Source organism: Populus nigra, chromosome 5 (genome assembly GCF_951802175.1).
Source record: "Populus nigra chromosome 5, ddPopNigr1.1, whole genome shotgun sequence".
In the NCBI taxonomy this organism is placed as follows: domain Eukaryota; kingdom Viridiplantae; phylum Streptophyta; class Magnoliopsida; order Malpighiales; family Salicaceae; genus Populus; species Populus nigra.
The window spans coordinates 6,843,301-6,858,719 of NC_084856.1; the positions used below are offsets into that span (position 1 = coordinate 6,843,301).

Genomic DNA, 15,419 nt, shown 5'->3' on the forward strand with positions numbered 1-15,419 from the left:
CTTATGGGTGCAGAGTGCAGATGGTACTTCTGTCACTGTCACTATTTCGTCCCCGACTTGCAGAACTAAACATGCGAAAATCAAAGCTGTTCATGATAATAATTAAGTCTAAATGAAATGTGGGATAATTATAGATCAGTGTTTTATTGTTTATTATTTTACTGTTTATTAAAACTCAGATTATTATGAATTGAAAAAACATAATAATAATGTTTTTCTTTTTGTCACATAAAAAAAGTTTCAGAATATGCACAAACCTTTGTATTTTCTTATCGGCTATCACCACCACCAAGCGATGCACCATATAAAAAACATTAATTTAAATTTATAATATGTATATTTATGTAGAGCATCGCGTAGAACACCGCATAAACAAACGAAATCTTAAAAATATGTGCCAAACACACCATCAATAACTGTGACCATTGGTGGACAAGAGATTAATGTTAGCTGCATTATCAGTTTCTTGGTTCCTGGCATGGAACTAAGTTAATTTGCTATAAAATAAAAACGGCACAACATTGAAATTCCCAAGTGGCAGCCCTTAACCTCCGAGCAAATAAGTATCAGTTTAATTAAGAGGATAAAGAAAAATTCTTAAGATCTTGGTACAGCATATTGAAACCTAGAATGAAAAGGTCATCTGAAAAAAAAAACAAAAACCGCTAGACTAGACAGTTTCAACTCCAGTGGGATGTGCTTGATCAACTTCTTCACTCTCCCCTGAAATCTCCTCTAAGGATCTTCCTTTTGGCTCAGGAACCAAAAATGTCAACAGAAAGCCAAGCACATTCATCATGCCAAGCACCATTAGCGAGTTTTTCATCCCAATACCTGCTGGATACCCTGGATCAACCTTGGACTTGTCCTGATTCTGTGCTGCATACAAGAACCCGAAAGCCCCTATTATTGCGCCAGCCTTCCCAGCAGCTGCTGATATTCCATGGCAAGTTGACCTGAACCTTGCAGGGAAAATCTCCGCTGGTACTATAAATGTAGTGCTATTAGGCCCAAAATTTGCAAAAAAGAAGGTAAGTCCATAAATGACTACGAAACCAATGTTGTTTTCTTTTAGAGTCCAGTGGTGATAAGGAATGGCCAGTACAAACATGAACACAGTCATGAAGAAAAACCCGATCAGCTGAATTGTGAAACGACCTATATGATCAATGAGAAAAACTGTGAACCAATATCCTGGGACTGTGCCACAGAGTGCTATAAGGAATTGAGCCCTGGCGATCTTGAAAAGTTCTTCCATTGCATTCATTGTATTGGCCCTTGGAAGCCACCCAACAGCACTGAAAATATCCTTTTGGAACAAGTTCTGGCTATAGTATGCAATGTCAAGTAAAAACCAAGTGCTTGCAGTCCCTAACAAGTGCAGTCCATGACGGCGAAGAAATTCCTCCGATAGCAACCCAAAAGAGTTGCTTTTATTAATCACCTTCTCCTCTCCTGCCTCCTTCTGAGCTTGCACCTCAATGCCCATGACTTTCGACATATCTCGACTGGCTTTCTCAGCATTCTTGGCTACCAAGGCAGTGTAACGAGGAGTTTCGGGCATCTTCAAGCGCCAATAATAGGTCAAAGCAGCAGGCAATGCACCAAGCATTAAAATTATCCTCCAGACATAATCTGCTTGTGGCACGGTAGAGCCAACTGGATCAACCGAGTAAGCAGGAGCTTTGTATACAGCACCAAAAGTTGCAGAAACAGCCATAGCCACAACACCGCCAGCAAGAATTCCAAATCCTTGCATAGCAAAAACAGCCGCAATAAAAGCCCCACGAGTCTTCTTGTTAGAGTATTCAGCCATTATGGTTGCCGAGAGTGGATAGTCTCCTCCGATCCCGAAACCAAGCCAAAACCTAAAGAAACACAAAGTAGCCATGACTGTTTTCGGTGAACTCCCGAAAGAAAGGCCAGAACCAACGGAAGATATCATCATGAGCAAAAGCGTGATGCCAAAAACACGCTTGCGACCAAGCTTGTCACCGAGCCACCCAAAGAAGAGTTGTCCGGCAAGAGTTCCACATAGTGCTACCCCATTAACAGCTGCAGCAACATTAGGGGGCAAAATACCTGGTTTTGGTGATCCTTCAACCTGGTAATATATGCGGCCAAGTAGTTTGGTCACCAAAGAGATGCAAAAAAGATCGTATGCATCAGTGAAAAATCCCATGCCGGAGATTATCACAGCTTTGATGTGGTAGAGCTGCGTTTTTGCATGGTCTAGCTTTAGAAGAAGATCAACCTGCCCTTTGGCGGCCATGGTTGAGGTTCCCCTGCCTTCCTGATCTGAAACTTTTTGCTGAGAGCTCCTTTTCTAAACCGAGTTTGATATATTTATAGAATGGGGGAATCAAGCGTAATAGTCCTAGCAGGATACGGTTTATGTGTCCCGGGAAGAGTCGGAGTTCAATGTCCACCAAAGATCTACTCCTTCTGTCTCTCGATTCTCCGAGATTTTAGAAAAAAAAACCTCTTCGGTTCCCAACGAATTTAACGAGATTCTTTACGAGAAATCCTTATTTTATACCAAAAAAAAAATGAAAAATAAATTAATTGTAAGTTCACAAGAAAAAAATAAATAAAAAGCGTTCACGGAGTAGTCCATGGCGATATTCTTTTAGTTCCAGTTGGGACTCGGGTTAAGGGCTCCTTGAAAGAGAAAACACTGTAGCATACAAGGAGAATCACCGTAAATTCAAGCAGTGTAATTATAATTTTTTTTTATCTATAATACTGGGGTAAAATAATATTTTCCATGAGATTCAAATGGTATTTCAGAATTCATCAGGGGCAAAGATTTCATTCTAAATTATAATACACAGTGAAAATATATTTTTATATACCCTTGAAATCTGATAAAAATAGTCTTCTACTAAGAGTTTTTTTCAATTTTTTAAATTTACATGTGAAATAACATTTATACCCTTGGGTGCTCAAATAAAATGACCTTGCAAGGAGGAGTTTATTTGTCTTTGCATTATTTTTGTACAGAAAAATTACATTGTTTACCTTCGACTTTTTGGATTTAAAGCATAGCTTCTGACGATGTTTCAGTCTTTGCGTCATGGTATGTCATTGGGTTCTTTTTTTGTAATTTTTCTTATTAAAATATTAATAAATCAGTAAAATATGCTGACGTGTGTCACGCATGCATCAACGTGTCAGGAGCCATCATGCTATTTTGAAGGCGCGTGTGGCCAAGGACAATGGCCAATAAAACCAATCACCATCTCAACCGATATGCAAGGATGTGGCCCAGCCGCTGGAGTGGCGTGTGCTCCACGGCGGGCGGCGATTTGGCAAAAATAAGGTTTTTTCTTTTACTTTTTGTTTCTCTCTTGGTCTTGGTTTTCATGCCAAGCCTTGAAAAATTTTGTTGTCCTCCATTTTGAATTTGTTTTGGGTTCGGATCTCATTCTTTTGATTTCTATTTGCTTTGATTTTAATGCTTTTAGAAATTTTTTTTTTCAATTTCATCCCTCTCTGCATTTAATTTATTTTTTTTTATTTACAATCTAGTTTTTATTCTTTTAATTATTATTTTTTCATTCTTCGCAATTTTTTATTTTTTCCTTTAGAATTTTAATTCATTTTTAAAAAAAATTTGGTACTTATTTTTTTCATTACTCTTTTTCTATCCTTTTCTTCATTTATTTTGTTTTCAATTTTATCCCTAATTAGTTTCTTCCAATTATTTTTAGTGTCATAGTTGGTCCTTATTGTTTATTTTTTAAATTTTTTTATAATTGAGGGTTTTGCTTTTTGATTATTTCTTCCTTGTAGAGGGTTGTCTCATTTTTATGACCTTGTTCACTAGTTTCAATGATTTACCTAGTTTGAGTTCGGTATTTTTTTAAATTCTTTTTAGAATTTTTTTTTATCATTTGACATTGAATTGTTAGGCTATGAGTTTTGTTATTTGTTCAGCTTTTTTTTTTGTCAGGTTATTCTCATCTCATATTTCGGGTCGCAGGGTAATCGGGTTAAGTATCTTAGTTTAGTCCAGGTGTAGAATTTAAAGATTTGTAAATTTAAGAAATTGACTTCGATTAACGAAGTTGACACGGGCACAAGTTTCCGTGTTTTTTTTTGCTTTTTTTAATATACTTCACTATTTTGTTTTTTTTTTTCTTTCTATGAGATTTTTGTGGTCAATTTTAAAATAACATGGGTCACCTTACTTTTAGTTTGTTTGGCTTTGTTAAATTTAGATTTTCTAAAGGATTTTTTTTTTGAATTAATTGATTGATTTTATCATCCAGCATTTAATTGTTTAGGTGTTGAGCTCATAGGTTGAGCCCGGTTCAAGAATTTAATAGATTGCGAGTTTTAGAGTATAACTCGAGTTTACAAGGTTTGCATCGTTTTAATATATATTTTTTCTCTGGTAAAAAATATGATTGGCCCTATTTTAGTTTTTTATTAAATTTATTGATTGCATCCCTGGCATTTAATTTGAGGCAATACTTGAAAGAATTTTATTTTTTAAAATTTGTATTCTTTGTTTATTTATCTTTTTTTCTATTTAGTTATCCCAATATCATGTCTCGAATCATGAATTCAGCAAATTCATTAGGTTTGTCTTAACCATTTTTTTCATTGCTTTTTAGGATTTTTGAATCTCGAGTCAATGATCATAATCTTGGATCTTTTTCTTTAAAAAAAATACATCGTCTCGATATCTTTTAGGCGATAAAAAAAATGATAGGTCCACAGCATTACACAAGCCACCTATCAAATAATGATCGTCCGCTTGGTTCTGCTCGTGAGTTTTGGCAACCTCACTTGATTTTACTGGTGCTTTGTTTTTTAATACTTTTTTTTATTGATTTGTTTTTCTAATTTTATCCTTTTATATTTTTATTATAAGGAATTGATGATATTTTTTTTTTAACTCTCTTTCTTTGATGTCAAGTCATGATTTGTTTTTCATTCTTTGAAATCCGATAATAGCATTTAAACATCATTCTTTTACATTGCAAAAAAAAAAAAAAAAGCAATCACGACCATCTATCTAGTAAGTCATATTGTTTGGAAGGAGAAAAATAAATAAATAAATAAACCGCCACAACCAAACAGCTCACAGGAAACAGTAAGGTCTAAGATAAAGCCCAGGCCTTAATCGACCTAATTCGGAAAACACACTAGGCCTTTTTTGTATGCAACGTTGTAAGAAATCTATTTTCAAGACATACAAGGATATCAATCATTATTGAGCCAGTCCAATACAAGGAACTAAAGAGTGATAAAAATTACACAAACATGAGAATACGAGAGACAATAATCAAATCGATAAATATCAATAGATTTTGGGAAAAGATGCCTTCTATTATTCTAATGATGCTGTTAATTGCTAGCAAACTAACTTGGCTTTATCGCCACCCAAAAAGGGTACTAAACTCCCACATAAAATATTTTGCATTGCAGCATCAATCATTGAAATATCGAAGTTCAGACTGCTATTCCCACACAAAAGGGGTCATTTTCTCTTCAGCTTCTCCTTCATCCTCTCGACTGCAGCCTTCAGAGTTTCTTCATCTTTGCAGAAGGTGAATCTCACCAAATTATTTCCATCTTCCGGGTTCAAGTAAAATACACTTGTTGGGATTGCTACCACCCCGACTTCCTTGATCAGATACTCACAAAATGCAATATCATTTTCCAGGCCGAAAGGGGTGTGATCAACAACGACAAAGTAAGTCCCACTTGATGGAAATACTTTGAAACCAACAGCCTTCAACCCCTCAACCAAGATTTCCTTCTTTGCCCTGTAATCCCTCTTTAACTCAACATAGTAGGATTCTGGGGCTCTGAGAGCAACCGCAGCCGCCCACTGCATAGGAGTGGAGGTAGCAAAAGTAAGGAAAGAATGTGCCTGCCGCACTCCCCATGTCAAGTGAGGAGGCGCTATTGCCCAGCCAATTTTCCACCCTGTCAAGGAGAATGTCTTCCCTAAGGAATTCAAAGTCACAGTCCGTTCATACATTCCTGGAAGAGAGGCCATAGAAATGTGATCTGTTTCGAAAGCCAATTTATCATAAACTTCATCAGTGAAAACTAGTACATCAGTCTCAATGCAAAGTGATGCGATAGTACTAAGCTCCTCCCTACTAAACATCTTTCTAGTTGGATTATGTGGGGTGTTGATGAGAATTGCACGAGTATTCTTTGTGATGGCTGATTTAAGCTCGTCAATGGGAACAGAATAAGCTGGTGGGCACAATGTGATGCCCTTTATCTTGGCACCAGCCATTGATAATGTTAGGAAATTAATTAATACTTGGAAGAAAGAATTCTATTGGAAGCAGTAATCTATCACGCCATGTCTCATTGGGTGAGCACTCACGAAACGCAAGATCCTTCTTCAGCCTAGAAGGGAGTTTGTTCTCTAACTAAAGAAGACTAGCAGAATTGTTGTGACTTTCCACGCACGGCTTCAATAGAGAAAGCTCAGCATCAGACGGCCCTTCATGCGCCAGATTTTCTTGTTTATGATAATGCATGGAGCGATGATGACTCGCGCATACTTAGTTTCAAGCCATCCATTGCAAATGTGAGATCTTATGGGTGCAGAGTGCAGATGGTACTTCTGTCACTGTCACTATTTCGTCCCCGACTTGCAGAACTAAACATGCGAAAATCAAAGCTGTTCATGATAATAATTAAGTCTAAATGAAATGTGGGATAATTATAGATCAGTGTTTTATTGTTTATTATTTTACTGTTTATTAAAACTCAGATTATTATGAATTGAAAAAACATAATAATAATGTTTTTCTTTTTGTCACATAAAAAAAGGTTTCAGAATATGCACAAACCTTTGTATTTTCTTATCGGCTATCACCACCACCAAGCGATGCACCATATAAAAAACATTAATTTAAATTTATAATATGTATATTTATGTAGAGCATCGCGTAGAACACCGCATAAACAAACGAAATCTTAAAAATATGTGCCAAACACACCATCAATAACTGTGACCATTGGTGGACAAGAGATTAATGTTAGCTGCATTATCAGTTTCTTGGTTCCTGGCATGGAACTAAGTTAATTTGCTATAAAATAAAAACGGCACAACATTGAAATTCCCAAGTGGCAGCCCTTAACCTCCGAGCAAATAAGTATCAGTTTAATTAAGAGGATAAAGAAAAATTCTTAAGATCTTGGTACAGCATATTGAAACCTAGAATGAAAAGGTCATCTGAAAAAAAAAACAAAAACCGCTAGACTAGACAGTTTCAACTCCAGTGGGATGTGCTTGATCAACTTCTTCACTCTCCCCTGAAATCTCCTCTAAGGATCTTCCTTTTGGCTCAGGAACCAAAAATGTCAACAGAAAGCCAAGCACATTCATCATGCCAAGCACCATTAGCGAGTTTTTCATCCCAATACCTGCTGGATACCCTGGATCAACCTTGGACTTGTCCTGATTCTGTGCTGCATACAAGAACCCGAAAGCCCCTATTATTGCGCCAGCCTTCCCAGCAGCTGCTGATATTCCATGGCAAGTTGACCTGAACCTTGCAGGGAAAATCTCCGCTGGTACTATAAATGTAGTGCTATTAGGCCCAAAATTTGCAAAAAAGAAGGTAAGTCCATAAATGACTACGAAACCAATGTTGTTTTCTTTTAGAGTCCAGTGGTGATAAGGAATGGCCAGTACAAACATGAACACAGTCATGAAGAAAAACCCGATCAGCTGAATTGTGAAACGACCTATATGATCAATGAGAAAAACTGTGAACCAATATCCTGGGACTGTGCCACAGAGTGCTATAAGGAATTGAGCCCTGGCGATCTTGAAAAGTTCTTCCATTGCATTCATTGTATTGGCCCTTGGAAGCCACCCAACAGCACTGAAAATATCCTTTTGGAACAAGTTCTGGCTATAGTATGCAATGTCAAGTAAAAACCAAGTGCTTGCAGTCCCTAACAAGTGCAGTCCATGACGGCGAAGAAATTCCTCCGATAGCAACCCAAAAGAGTTGCTTTTATTAATCACCTTCTCCTCTCCTGCCTCCTTCTGAGCTTGCACCTCAATGCCCATGACTTTCGACATATCTCGACTGGCTTTCTCAGCATTCTTGGCTACCAAGGCAGTGTAACGAGGAGTTTCGGGCATCTTCAAGCGCCAATAATAGGTCAAAGCAGCAGGCAATGCACCAAGCATTAAAATTATCCTCCAGACATAATCTGCTTGTGGCACGGTAGAGCCAACTGGATCAACCGAGTAAGCAGGAGCTTTGTATACAGCACCAAAAGTTGCAGAAACAGCCATAGCCACAACACCGCCAGCAAGAATTCCAAATCCTTGCATAGCAAAAACAGCCGCAATAAAAGCCCCACGAGTCTTCTTGTTAGAGTATTCAGCCATTATGGTTGCCGAGAGTGGATAGTCTCCTCCGATCCCGAAACCAAGCCAAAACCTAAAGAAACACAAAGTAGCCATGACTGTTTTCGGTGAACTCCCGAAAGAAAGGCCAGAACCAACGGAAGATATCATCATGAGCAAAAGCGTGATGCCAAAAACACGCTTGCGACCAAGCTTGTCACCGAGCCACCCAAAGAAGAGTTGTCCGGCAAGAGTTCCACATAGTGCTACCCCATTAACAGCTGCAGCAACATTAGGGGGCAAAATACCTGGTTTTGGTGATCCTTCAACCTGGTAATATATGCGGCCAAGTAGTTTGGTCACCAAAGAGATGCAAAAAAGATCGTATGCATCAGTGAAAAATCCCATGCCGGAGATTATCACAGCTTTGATGTGGTAGAGCTGCGTTTTTGCATGGTCTAGCTTTAGAAGAAGATCAACCTGCCCTTTGGCGGCCATGGTTGAGGTTCCCCTGCCTTCCTGATCTGAAACTTTTTGCTGAGAGCTCCTTTTCTAAACCGAGTTTGATATATTTATAGAATGGGGGAATCAAGCGTAATAGTCCTAGCAGGATACGGTTTATGTGTCCCGGGAAGAGTCGGAGTTCAATGTCCACCAAAGATCTACTCCTTCTGTCTCTCGATTCTCCGAGATTTTAGAGAAAAAAACCTCTTCGGTTCCCAACGAATTTAACGAGATTCTTTACGAGAAATCCTTATTTTATACCAAAAAAAAAATGAAAAATAAATTAATTGTAAGTTCACAAGAAAAAAATAAATAAAAAGCGTTCACGGAGTAGTCCATGGCGATATTCTTTTAGTTCCAGTTGGGACTCGGGTTAAGGGCTCCTTGAAAGAGAAAACACTGTAGCATACAAGGAGAATCACCGTAAATTCAAGCAGTGTAATTATAATTTTTTTTTATCTATAATACTGGGGTAAAATAATATTTTCCATGAGATTCAAATGGTATTTCAGAATTCATCAGGGGCAAAGATTTCATTCTAAATTATAATACACAGTGAAAATATATTTTTATATACCCTTGAAATCTGATAAAAATAGTCTTCTACTAAGAGTTTTTTTCAATTTTTTAAATTTACATGTGAAATAACATTTATACCCTTGGGTGCTCAAATAAAATGACCTTGCAAGGAGGAGTTTATTTGTCTTTGCATTATTTTTGTACAGAAAAATTACATTGTTTACCTTCGACTTTTTGGATTTAAAGCATAGCTTCTGACGATGTTTCAGTCTTTGCGTCATGGTATGTCATTGGGTTCTTTTTTTGTAATTTTTCTTATTAAAATATTAATAAATCAGTAAAATATGCTGACGTGTGTCACGCATGCATCAACGTGTCAGGAGCCATCATGCTATTTTGAAGGCGCGTGTGGCCAAGGACAATGGCCAATAAAACCAATCACCATCTCAACCGATATGCAAGGATGTGGCCCAGCCGCTGGAGTGGCGTGTGCTCCACGGCGGGCGGCGATTTGGCAAAAATAAGGTTTTTTCTTTTACTTTTTGTTTCTCTCTTGGTCTTGGTTTTCATGCCAAGCCTTGAAAAATTTTGTTGTCCTCCATTTTGAATTTGTTTTGGGTTCGGATCTCATTCTTTTGATTTCTATTTGCTTTGATTTTAATGCTTTTAGAAATTTTTTTTTTCAATTTTATCCCTCTCTGCATTTAATTTATTTTTTTTTATTTACAATCTAGTTTTTATTCTTTTAATTATTATTTTTTCATTCTTCGCAATTTTTTATTTTTTCCTTTAGAATTTTAATTCATTTTTAAAAAAAATTTGGTACTTATTTTTTTCATTACTCTTTTTCTATCCTTTTCTTCATTTATTTTGTTTTCAATTTTATCCCTAATTAGTTTCTTCCAATTATTTTTAGTGTCATAGTTGGTCCTTATTGTTTATTTTTTAAATTTTTTTATAATTGAGGGTTTTGCTTTTTGATTATTTCTTCCTTGTAGAGGGTTGTCTCATTTTTATGACCTTGTTCACTAGTTTCAATGATTTACCTAGTTTGAGTTCGGTATTTTTTTAAATTCTTTTTAGAATTTTTTTTTATCATTTGACATTGAATTGTTAGGCTATGAGTTTTGTTATTTGTTCAGCTTTTGTTTTTGTCAGGTTATTCTCATCTCATATTTCGGGTCGCAGGGTAATCGGGTTAAGTATCTTAGTTTAGTCCAGGTGTAGAATTTAAAGATTTGTAAATTTAAGAAATTGACTTCGATTAACGAAGTTGACACGGGCACAAGTTTCCGTGTTTTTTTTTGCTTTTTTTAATATACTTCACTATTTTGTTTTTTTTTTTTCTTTCTATGAGATTTTTGTGGTCAATTTTAAAATAACATGGGTCACCTTACTTTTAGTTTGTTTGGCTTTGTTAAATTTAGATTTTCTAAAGGATTTTTTTTTTTGAATTAATTGATTGATTTTATCATCCAGCATTTAATTGTTTAGGTGTTGAGCTCATAGGTTGAGCCCGGTTCAAGAATTTAATAGATTGCGAGTTTTAGAGTATAACTCGAGTTTACAAGGTTTGCATCGTTTTAATATATATTTTTTCTCTGGTAAAAAATATGATTGGCCCTATTTTAGTTTTTTATTAAATTTATTGATTGCATCCCTGGCATTTAATTTGAGGCAATACTTGAAAGAATTTTATTTTTTAAAATTTGTATTCTTTGTTTATTTATCTTTTTTTCTATTTAGTTATCCCAATATCATGTCTCGAATCATGAATTCAGCAAATTCATTAGGTTTGTCTTAACCATTTTTTTCATTGCTTTTTAGGATTTTTGAATCTCGAGTCAATGATCATAATCTTGGATCTTTTTCTTTAAAAAAAATACATCGTCTCGATATCTTTTAGGCGATAAAAAAAATGATAGGTCCACAGCATTACACAAGCCACCTATCAAATAATGATCGTCCGCTTGGTTCTGCTCGTGAGTTTTGGCAACCTCACTTGATTTTACTGGTGCTTTGTTTTTTAATACTTTTTTTTATTGATTTGTTTTTCTAATTTTATCCTTTTATATTTTTATTATAAGGAATTGATGATATTTTTTTTTTAACTGTCTTTCTTTGATGTCAAGTCATGATTTGTTTTTCATTCTTTGAAATCCGATAATAGCATTTAAACATCATTTTTTTACATTGCAAAAAAAAATAAAAAGCAATCACGACCATCTATCTAGTAAGTCATATTGTTTGGAAGGAGAAAAATAAATAAATAAATAAACCGCCACAACCAAACAGCTCACAGGAAACAGTAAGGTCTAAGATAAAGCCCAGGCCTTAATCGACCTAATTCGGAAAACACACTAGGCCTTTTTTGTATGCAACGTTGTAAGAAATCCATTTTCAAGACATACAAGGATATCAATCATTATTGAGCCAGTCCAATACAAGGAACTAAAGAGTGATAAAAATTACACAAACATGAGAATACGAGAGACAATAATCAAATCGATAAATATCAATAGATTTTGGGAAAAGATGCCTTCTATTATTCTAATGATGCTGTTAATTGCTAGCAAACTAACTTGGCTTTATCGCCACCCAAAAAGGGTACTAAACTCCCACATAAAATATTTTGCATTGCAGCATCAATCATTGAAATATCGAAGTTCAGACTGCTATTCCCACACAAAAGGGGTCATTTTCTCTTCAGCTTCTCCTTCATCCTCTCGACTGCAGCCTTCAGAGTTTCTTCATCTTTGCAGAAGGTGAATCTCACCAAATTATTTCCATCTTCCGGGTTCAAGTAAAATACACTTGTTGGGATTGCTACCACCCCGACTTCCTTGATCAGATACTCACAAAATGCAATATCATTTTCCAGGCCGAAAGGGGTGTGATCAACAACGACAAAGTAAGTCCCACTTGATGGAAATACTTTGAAACCAACAGCCTTCAACCCCTCAACCAAGATTTCCTTCTTTGCCATGTAATCCCTCTTTAACTCAACATAGTAGGATTCTGGGGCTCTGAGAGCAACCGCAGCCGCCCACTGCATAGGAGTGGAGGTAGCAAAAGTAAGGAAAGAATGTGCCTGCCGCACTCCCCATGTCAAGTGAGGAGGCGCTATTGCCCAGCCAATTTTCCACCCTGTCAAGGAGAATGTCTTCCCTAAGGAATTCAAAGTCACAGTCCGTTCATACATTCCTGGAAGAGAGGCCATAGAAATGTGATCTGTTTCGAAAGCCAATTTATCATAAACTTCATCAGTGAAAACTAGTACATCAGTCTCAATGCAAAGTGATGCGATAGTACTAAGCTCCTCCCTACTAAACATCTTTCTAGTTGGATTATGTGGGGTGTTGATGAGAATTGCACGAGTATTCTTTGTGATGGCTGATTTAAGCTCGTCAATGGGAACAGAATAAGCTGGTGGGCACAATGTGATGCCCTTTATCTTGGCACCAGCCATTGATAATGTTAGGAAATTAATTAATACTTGGAAGAAAGAATTCTATTGGAAGCAGTAATCTATCACGCCATGTCTCATTGGGTGAGCACTCACGAAACGCAAGATCCTTCTTCAGCCTAGAAGGGAGTTTGTTCTCTAACTAAAGAAGACTAGCAGAATTGTTGTGACTTTCCACGCACGGCTTCAATAGAGAAAGCTCAGCATCAGACGGCCCTTCATGCGCCAGATTTTCTTGTTTATGATAATGCATGGAGCGATGATGACTCGCGCATACTTAGTTTCAAGCCATCCATTGCAAATGTGAGATCTTATGGGTGCAGAGTGCAGATGGTACTTCTGTCACTGTCACTATTTCGTCCCCGACTTGCAGAACTAAACATGCGAAAATCAAAGCTGTTCATGATAATAATTAAGTCTAAATGAAATGTGGGATAATTATAGATCAGTGTTTTATTGTTTATTATTTTACTGTTTATTAAAACTCAGATTATTATGAATTGAAAAAACATAATAATAATGTTTTTCTTTTTGTCACATAAAAAAAGGTTTCAGAATATGCACAAACCTTTGTATTTTCTTATCGGCTATCACCACCACCAAGCGATGCACCATATAAAAAACATTAATTTAAATTTATAATATGTATATTTATGTAGAGCATCGCGTAGAACACCGCATAAACAAATGAAATCTTAAAAATATGTGCCAAACACACCATCAATAACTGTGACCATTGGTGGACAAGAGATTAATGTTAGCTGCATTATCAGTTTCTTGGTTCCTGGCATGGAACTAAGTTAATTTGCTATAAAATAAAAACGGCACAACATTGAAATTCCCAAGTGGCAGCCCTTAACCTCCGAGCAAATAAGTATCAGTTTAATTAAGAGGATAAAGAAAAATTCTTAAGATCTTGGTACAGCATATTGAAACCTAGAATGAAAAGGTCATCTGAAAAAAAAAACAAAAACCGCTAGACTAGACAGTTTCAACTCCAGTGGGATGTGCTTGATCAACTTCTTCACTCTCCCCTGAAATCTCCTCTAAGGATCTTCCTTTTGGCTCAGGAACCAAAAATGTCAACAGAAAGCCAAGCACATTCATCATGCCAAGCACCATTAGCGAGTTTTTCATCCCAATACCTGCTGGATACCCTGGATCAACCTTGGACTTGTCCTGATTCTGTGCTGCATACAAGAACCCGAAAGCCCCTATTATTGCGCCAGCCTTCCCAGCAGCTGCTGATATTCCATGGCAAGTTGACCTGAACCTTGCAGGGAAAATCTCCGCTGGTACTATAAATGTAGTGCTATTAGGCCCAAAATTTGCAAAAAAGAAGGTAAGTCCATAAATGACTACGAAACCAATGTTGTTTTCTTTTAGAGTCCAGTGGTGATAAGGGATGGCCAGTACAAACATGAACACAGTCATGAAGAAAAACCCGATCAGCTGAATTGTGAAACGACCTATATGATCAATGAGAAAAACTGTGAACCAATATCCTGGGACTGTGCCACAGAGTGCTATAAGGAATTGAGCCCTGGCGATCTTGAAAAGTTCTTCCATTGCATTCATTGTATTGGCCCTTGGAAGCCACCCAACAGCACTGAAAATATCCTTTTGGAACAAGTTCTGGCTATAGTATGCAATGTCAAGTAAAAACCAAGTGCTTGCAGTCCCTAACAAGTGCAGTCCATGACGGCGAAGAAATTCCTCCGATAGCAACCCAAAAGAGTTGCTTTTATTAATCACCTTCTCCTCTCCTGCCTCCTTCTGAGCTTGCACCTCAATGCCCATGACTTTCGACATATCTCGACTGGCTTTCTCAGCATTCTTGGCTACCAAGGCAGTGTAACGAGGAGTTTCGGGCATCTTCAAGCGCCAATAATAGGTCAAAGCAGCAGGCAATGCACCAAGCATTAAAATTATCCTCCAGACATAATCTGCTTGTGGCACGGTAGAGCCAACTGGATCAACCGAGTAAGCAGGAGCTTTGTATACAGCACCAAAAGTTGCAGAAACAGCCATAGCCACAACACCGCCAGCAAGAATTCCAAATCCTTGCATAGCAAAAACAGCCGCAATAAAAGCCCCACGAGTCTTCTTGTTAGAGTATTCAGCCATTATGGTTGCCGAGAGTGGATAGTCTCCTCCGATCCCGAAACCAAGCCAAAACCTAAAGAAACACAAAGTAGCCATGACTGTTTTCGGTGAACTCCCGAAAGAAAGGCCAGAACCAACGGAAGATATCATCATGAGCAAAAGCGTGATGCCAAAAACACGCTTGCGACCAAGCTTGTCACCGAGCCACCCAAAGAAGAGTTGTCCGGCAAGAGTTCCACATAGTGCTACCCCATTAACAGCTGCAGCAACATTAGGGGGCAAAATACCTGGTTTTGGTGATCCTTCAACCTGGTAATATATGCGGCCAAGTAGTTTGGTCACCAAAGAGATGCAAAAAAGATCGTATGCATCAGTGAAAAATCCCATGCCGGAGATTATCACAGCTTTGATGTGGTAGAGCTGCGTTTTTGCATGGTCTAGCTTTAGAAGAAGATCAACCTGCCCTTTGGCGGCCAT

At 37.3% G+C, this 15,419-nt stretch overlaps 5 protein-coding genes across 5 annotated transcripts; all 5 read right to left on the bottom strand.

The window, feature by feature from the left end:
* Positions 1 to 493: 493 nt before the first annotated feature.
* Positions 494 to 2,337, bottom strand: LOC133693418 (probable inorganic phosphate transporter 1-7). Its single transcript, XM_062114629.1, has one exon. It carries the CDS (start codon positions 2,270 to 2,272, stop codon positions 671 to 673), a length of 1,602 nt encoding a protein of 533 aa, XP_061970613.1. The 5' UTR covers positions 2,273 to 2,337; the 3' UTR covers positions 494 to 670.
* Positions 2,338 to 5,281: 2,944 nt separating this feature from the next.
* Positions 5,282 to 6,558, bottom strand: LOC133694327 (uncharacterized). Its single transcript, XM_062115822.1, has 2 exons — positions 6,540 to 6,558; positions 5,282 to 6,291 (listed from the first exon to the last, which is right to left on the bottom strand). The coding sequence occupies exons 1-2, from the start codon at positions 6,556 to 6,558 to the stop codon at positions 5,492 to 5,494; spliced, it is 819 nt and encodes a 272-aa protein (XP_061971806.1). The 3' UTR covers positions 5,282 to 5,491.
* A 508-nt stretch (positions 6,559 to 7,066) lies between these two features.
* LOC133693417 (probable inorganic phosphate transporter 1-7) lies at positions 7,067 to 8,910 on the bottom strand. The gene has a single exon (XM_062114628.1). The coding sequence runs from the start codon at positions 8,843 to 8,845 to the stop codon at positions 7,244 to 7,246; it is 1,602 nt and encodes a 533-aa protein (XP_061970612.1). The 5' UTR covers positions 8,846 to 8,910; the 3' UTR covers positions 7,067 to 7,243.
* Positions 8,911 to 11,855: 2,945 nt separating this feature from the next.
* LOC133694328 (uncharacterized) lies at positions 11,856 to 13,132 on the bottom strand. The gene is made up of 2 exons (XM_062115823.1): positions 13,114 to 13,132; positions 11,856 to 12,865 (listed from the first exon to the last, which is right to left on the bottom strand). The coding sequence occupies exons 1-2, from the start codon at positions 13,130 to 13,132 to the stop codon at positions 12,066 to 12,068; spliced, it is 819 nt and encodes a 272-aa protein (XP_061971807.1). The 3' UTR covers positions 11,856 to 12,065.
* A 508-nt stretch (positions 13,133 to 13,640) lies between these two features.
* LOC133693427 (probable inorganic phosphate transporter 1-7) lies at positions 13,641 to 15,419 on the bottom strand. The gene has a single exon (XM_062114641.1). It carries the CDS (start codon positions 15,417 to 15,419, stop codon positions 13,818 to 13,820), a length of 1,602 nt encoding a protein of 533 aa, XP_061970625.1. The 3' UTR covers positions 13,641 to 13,817.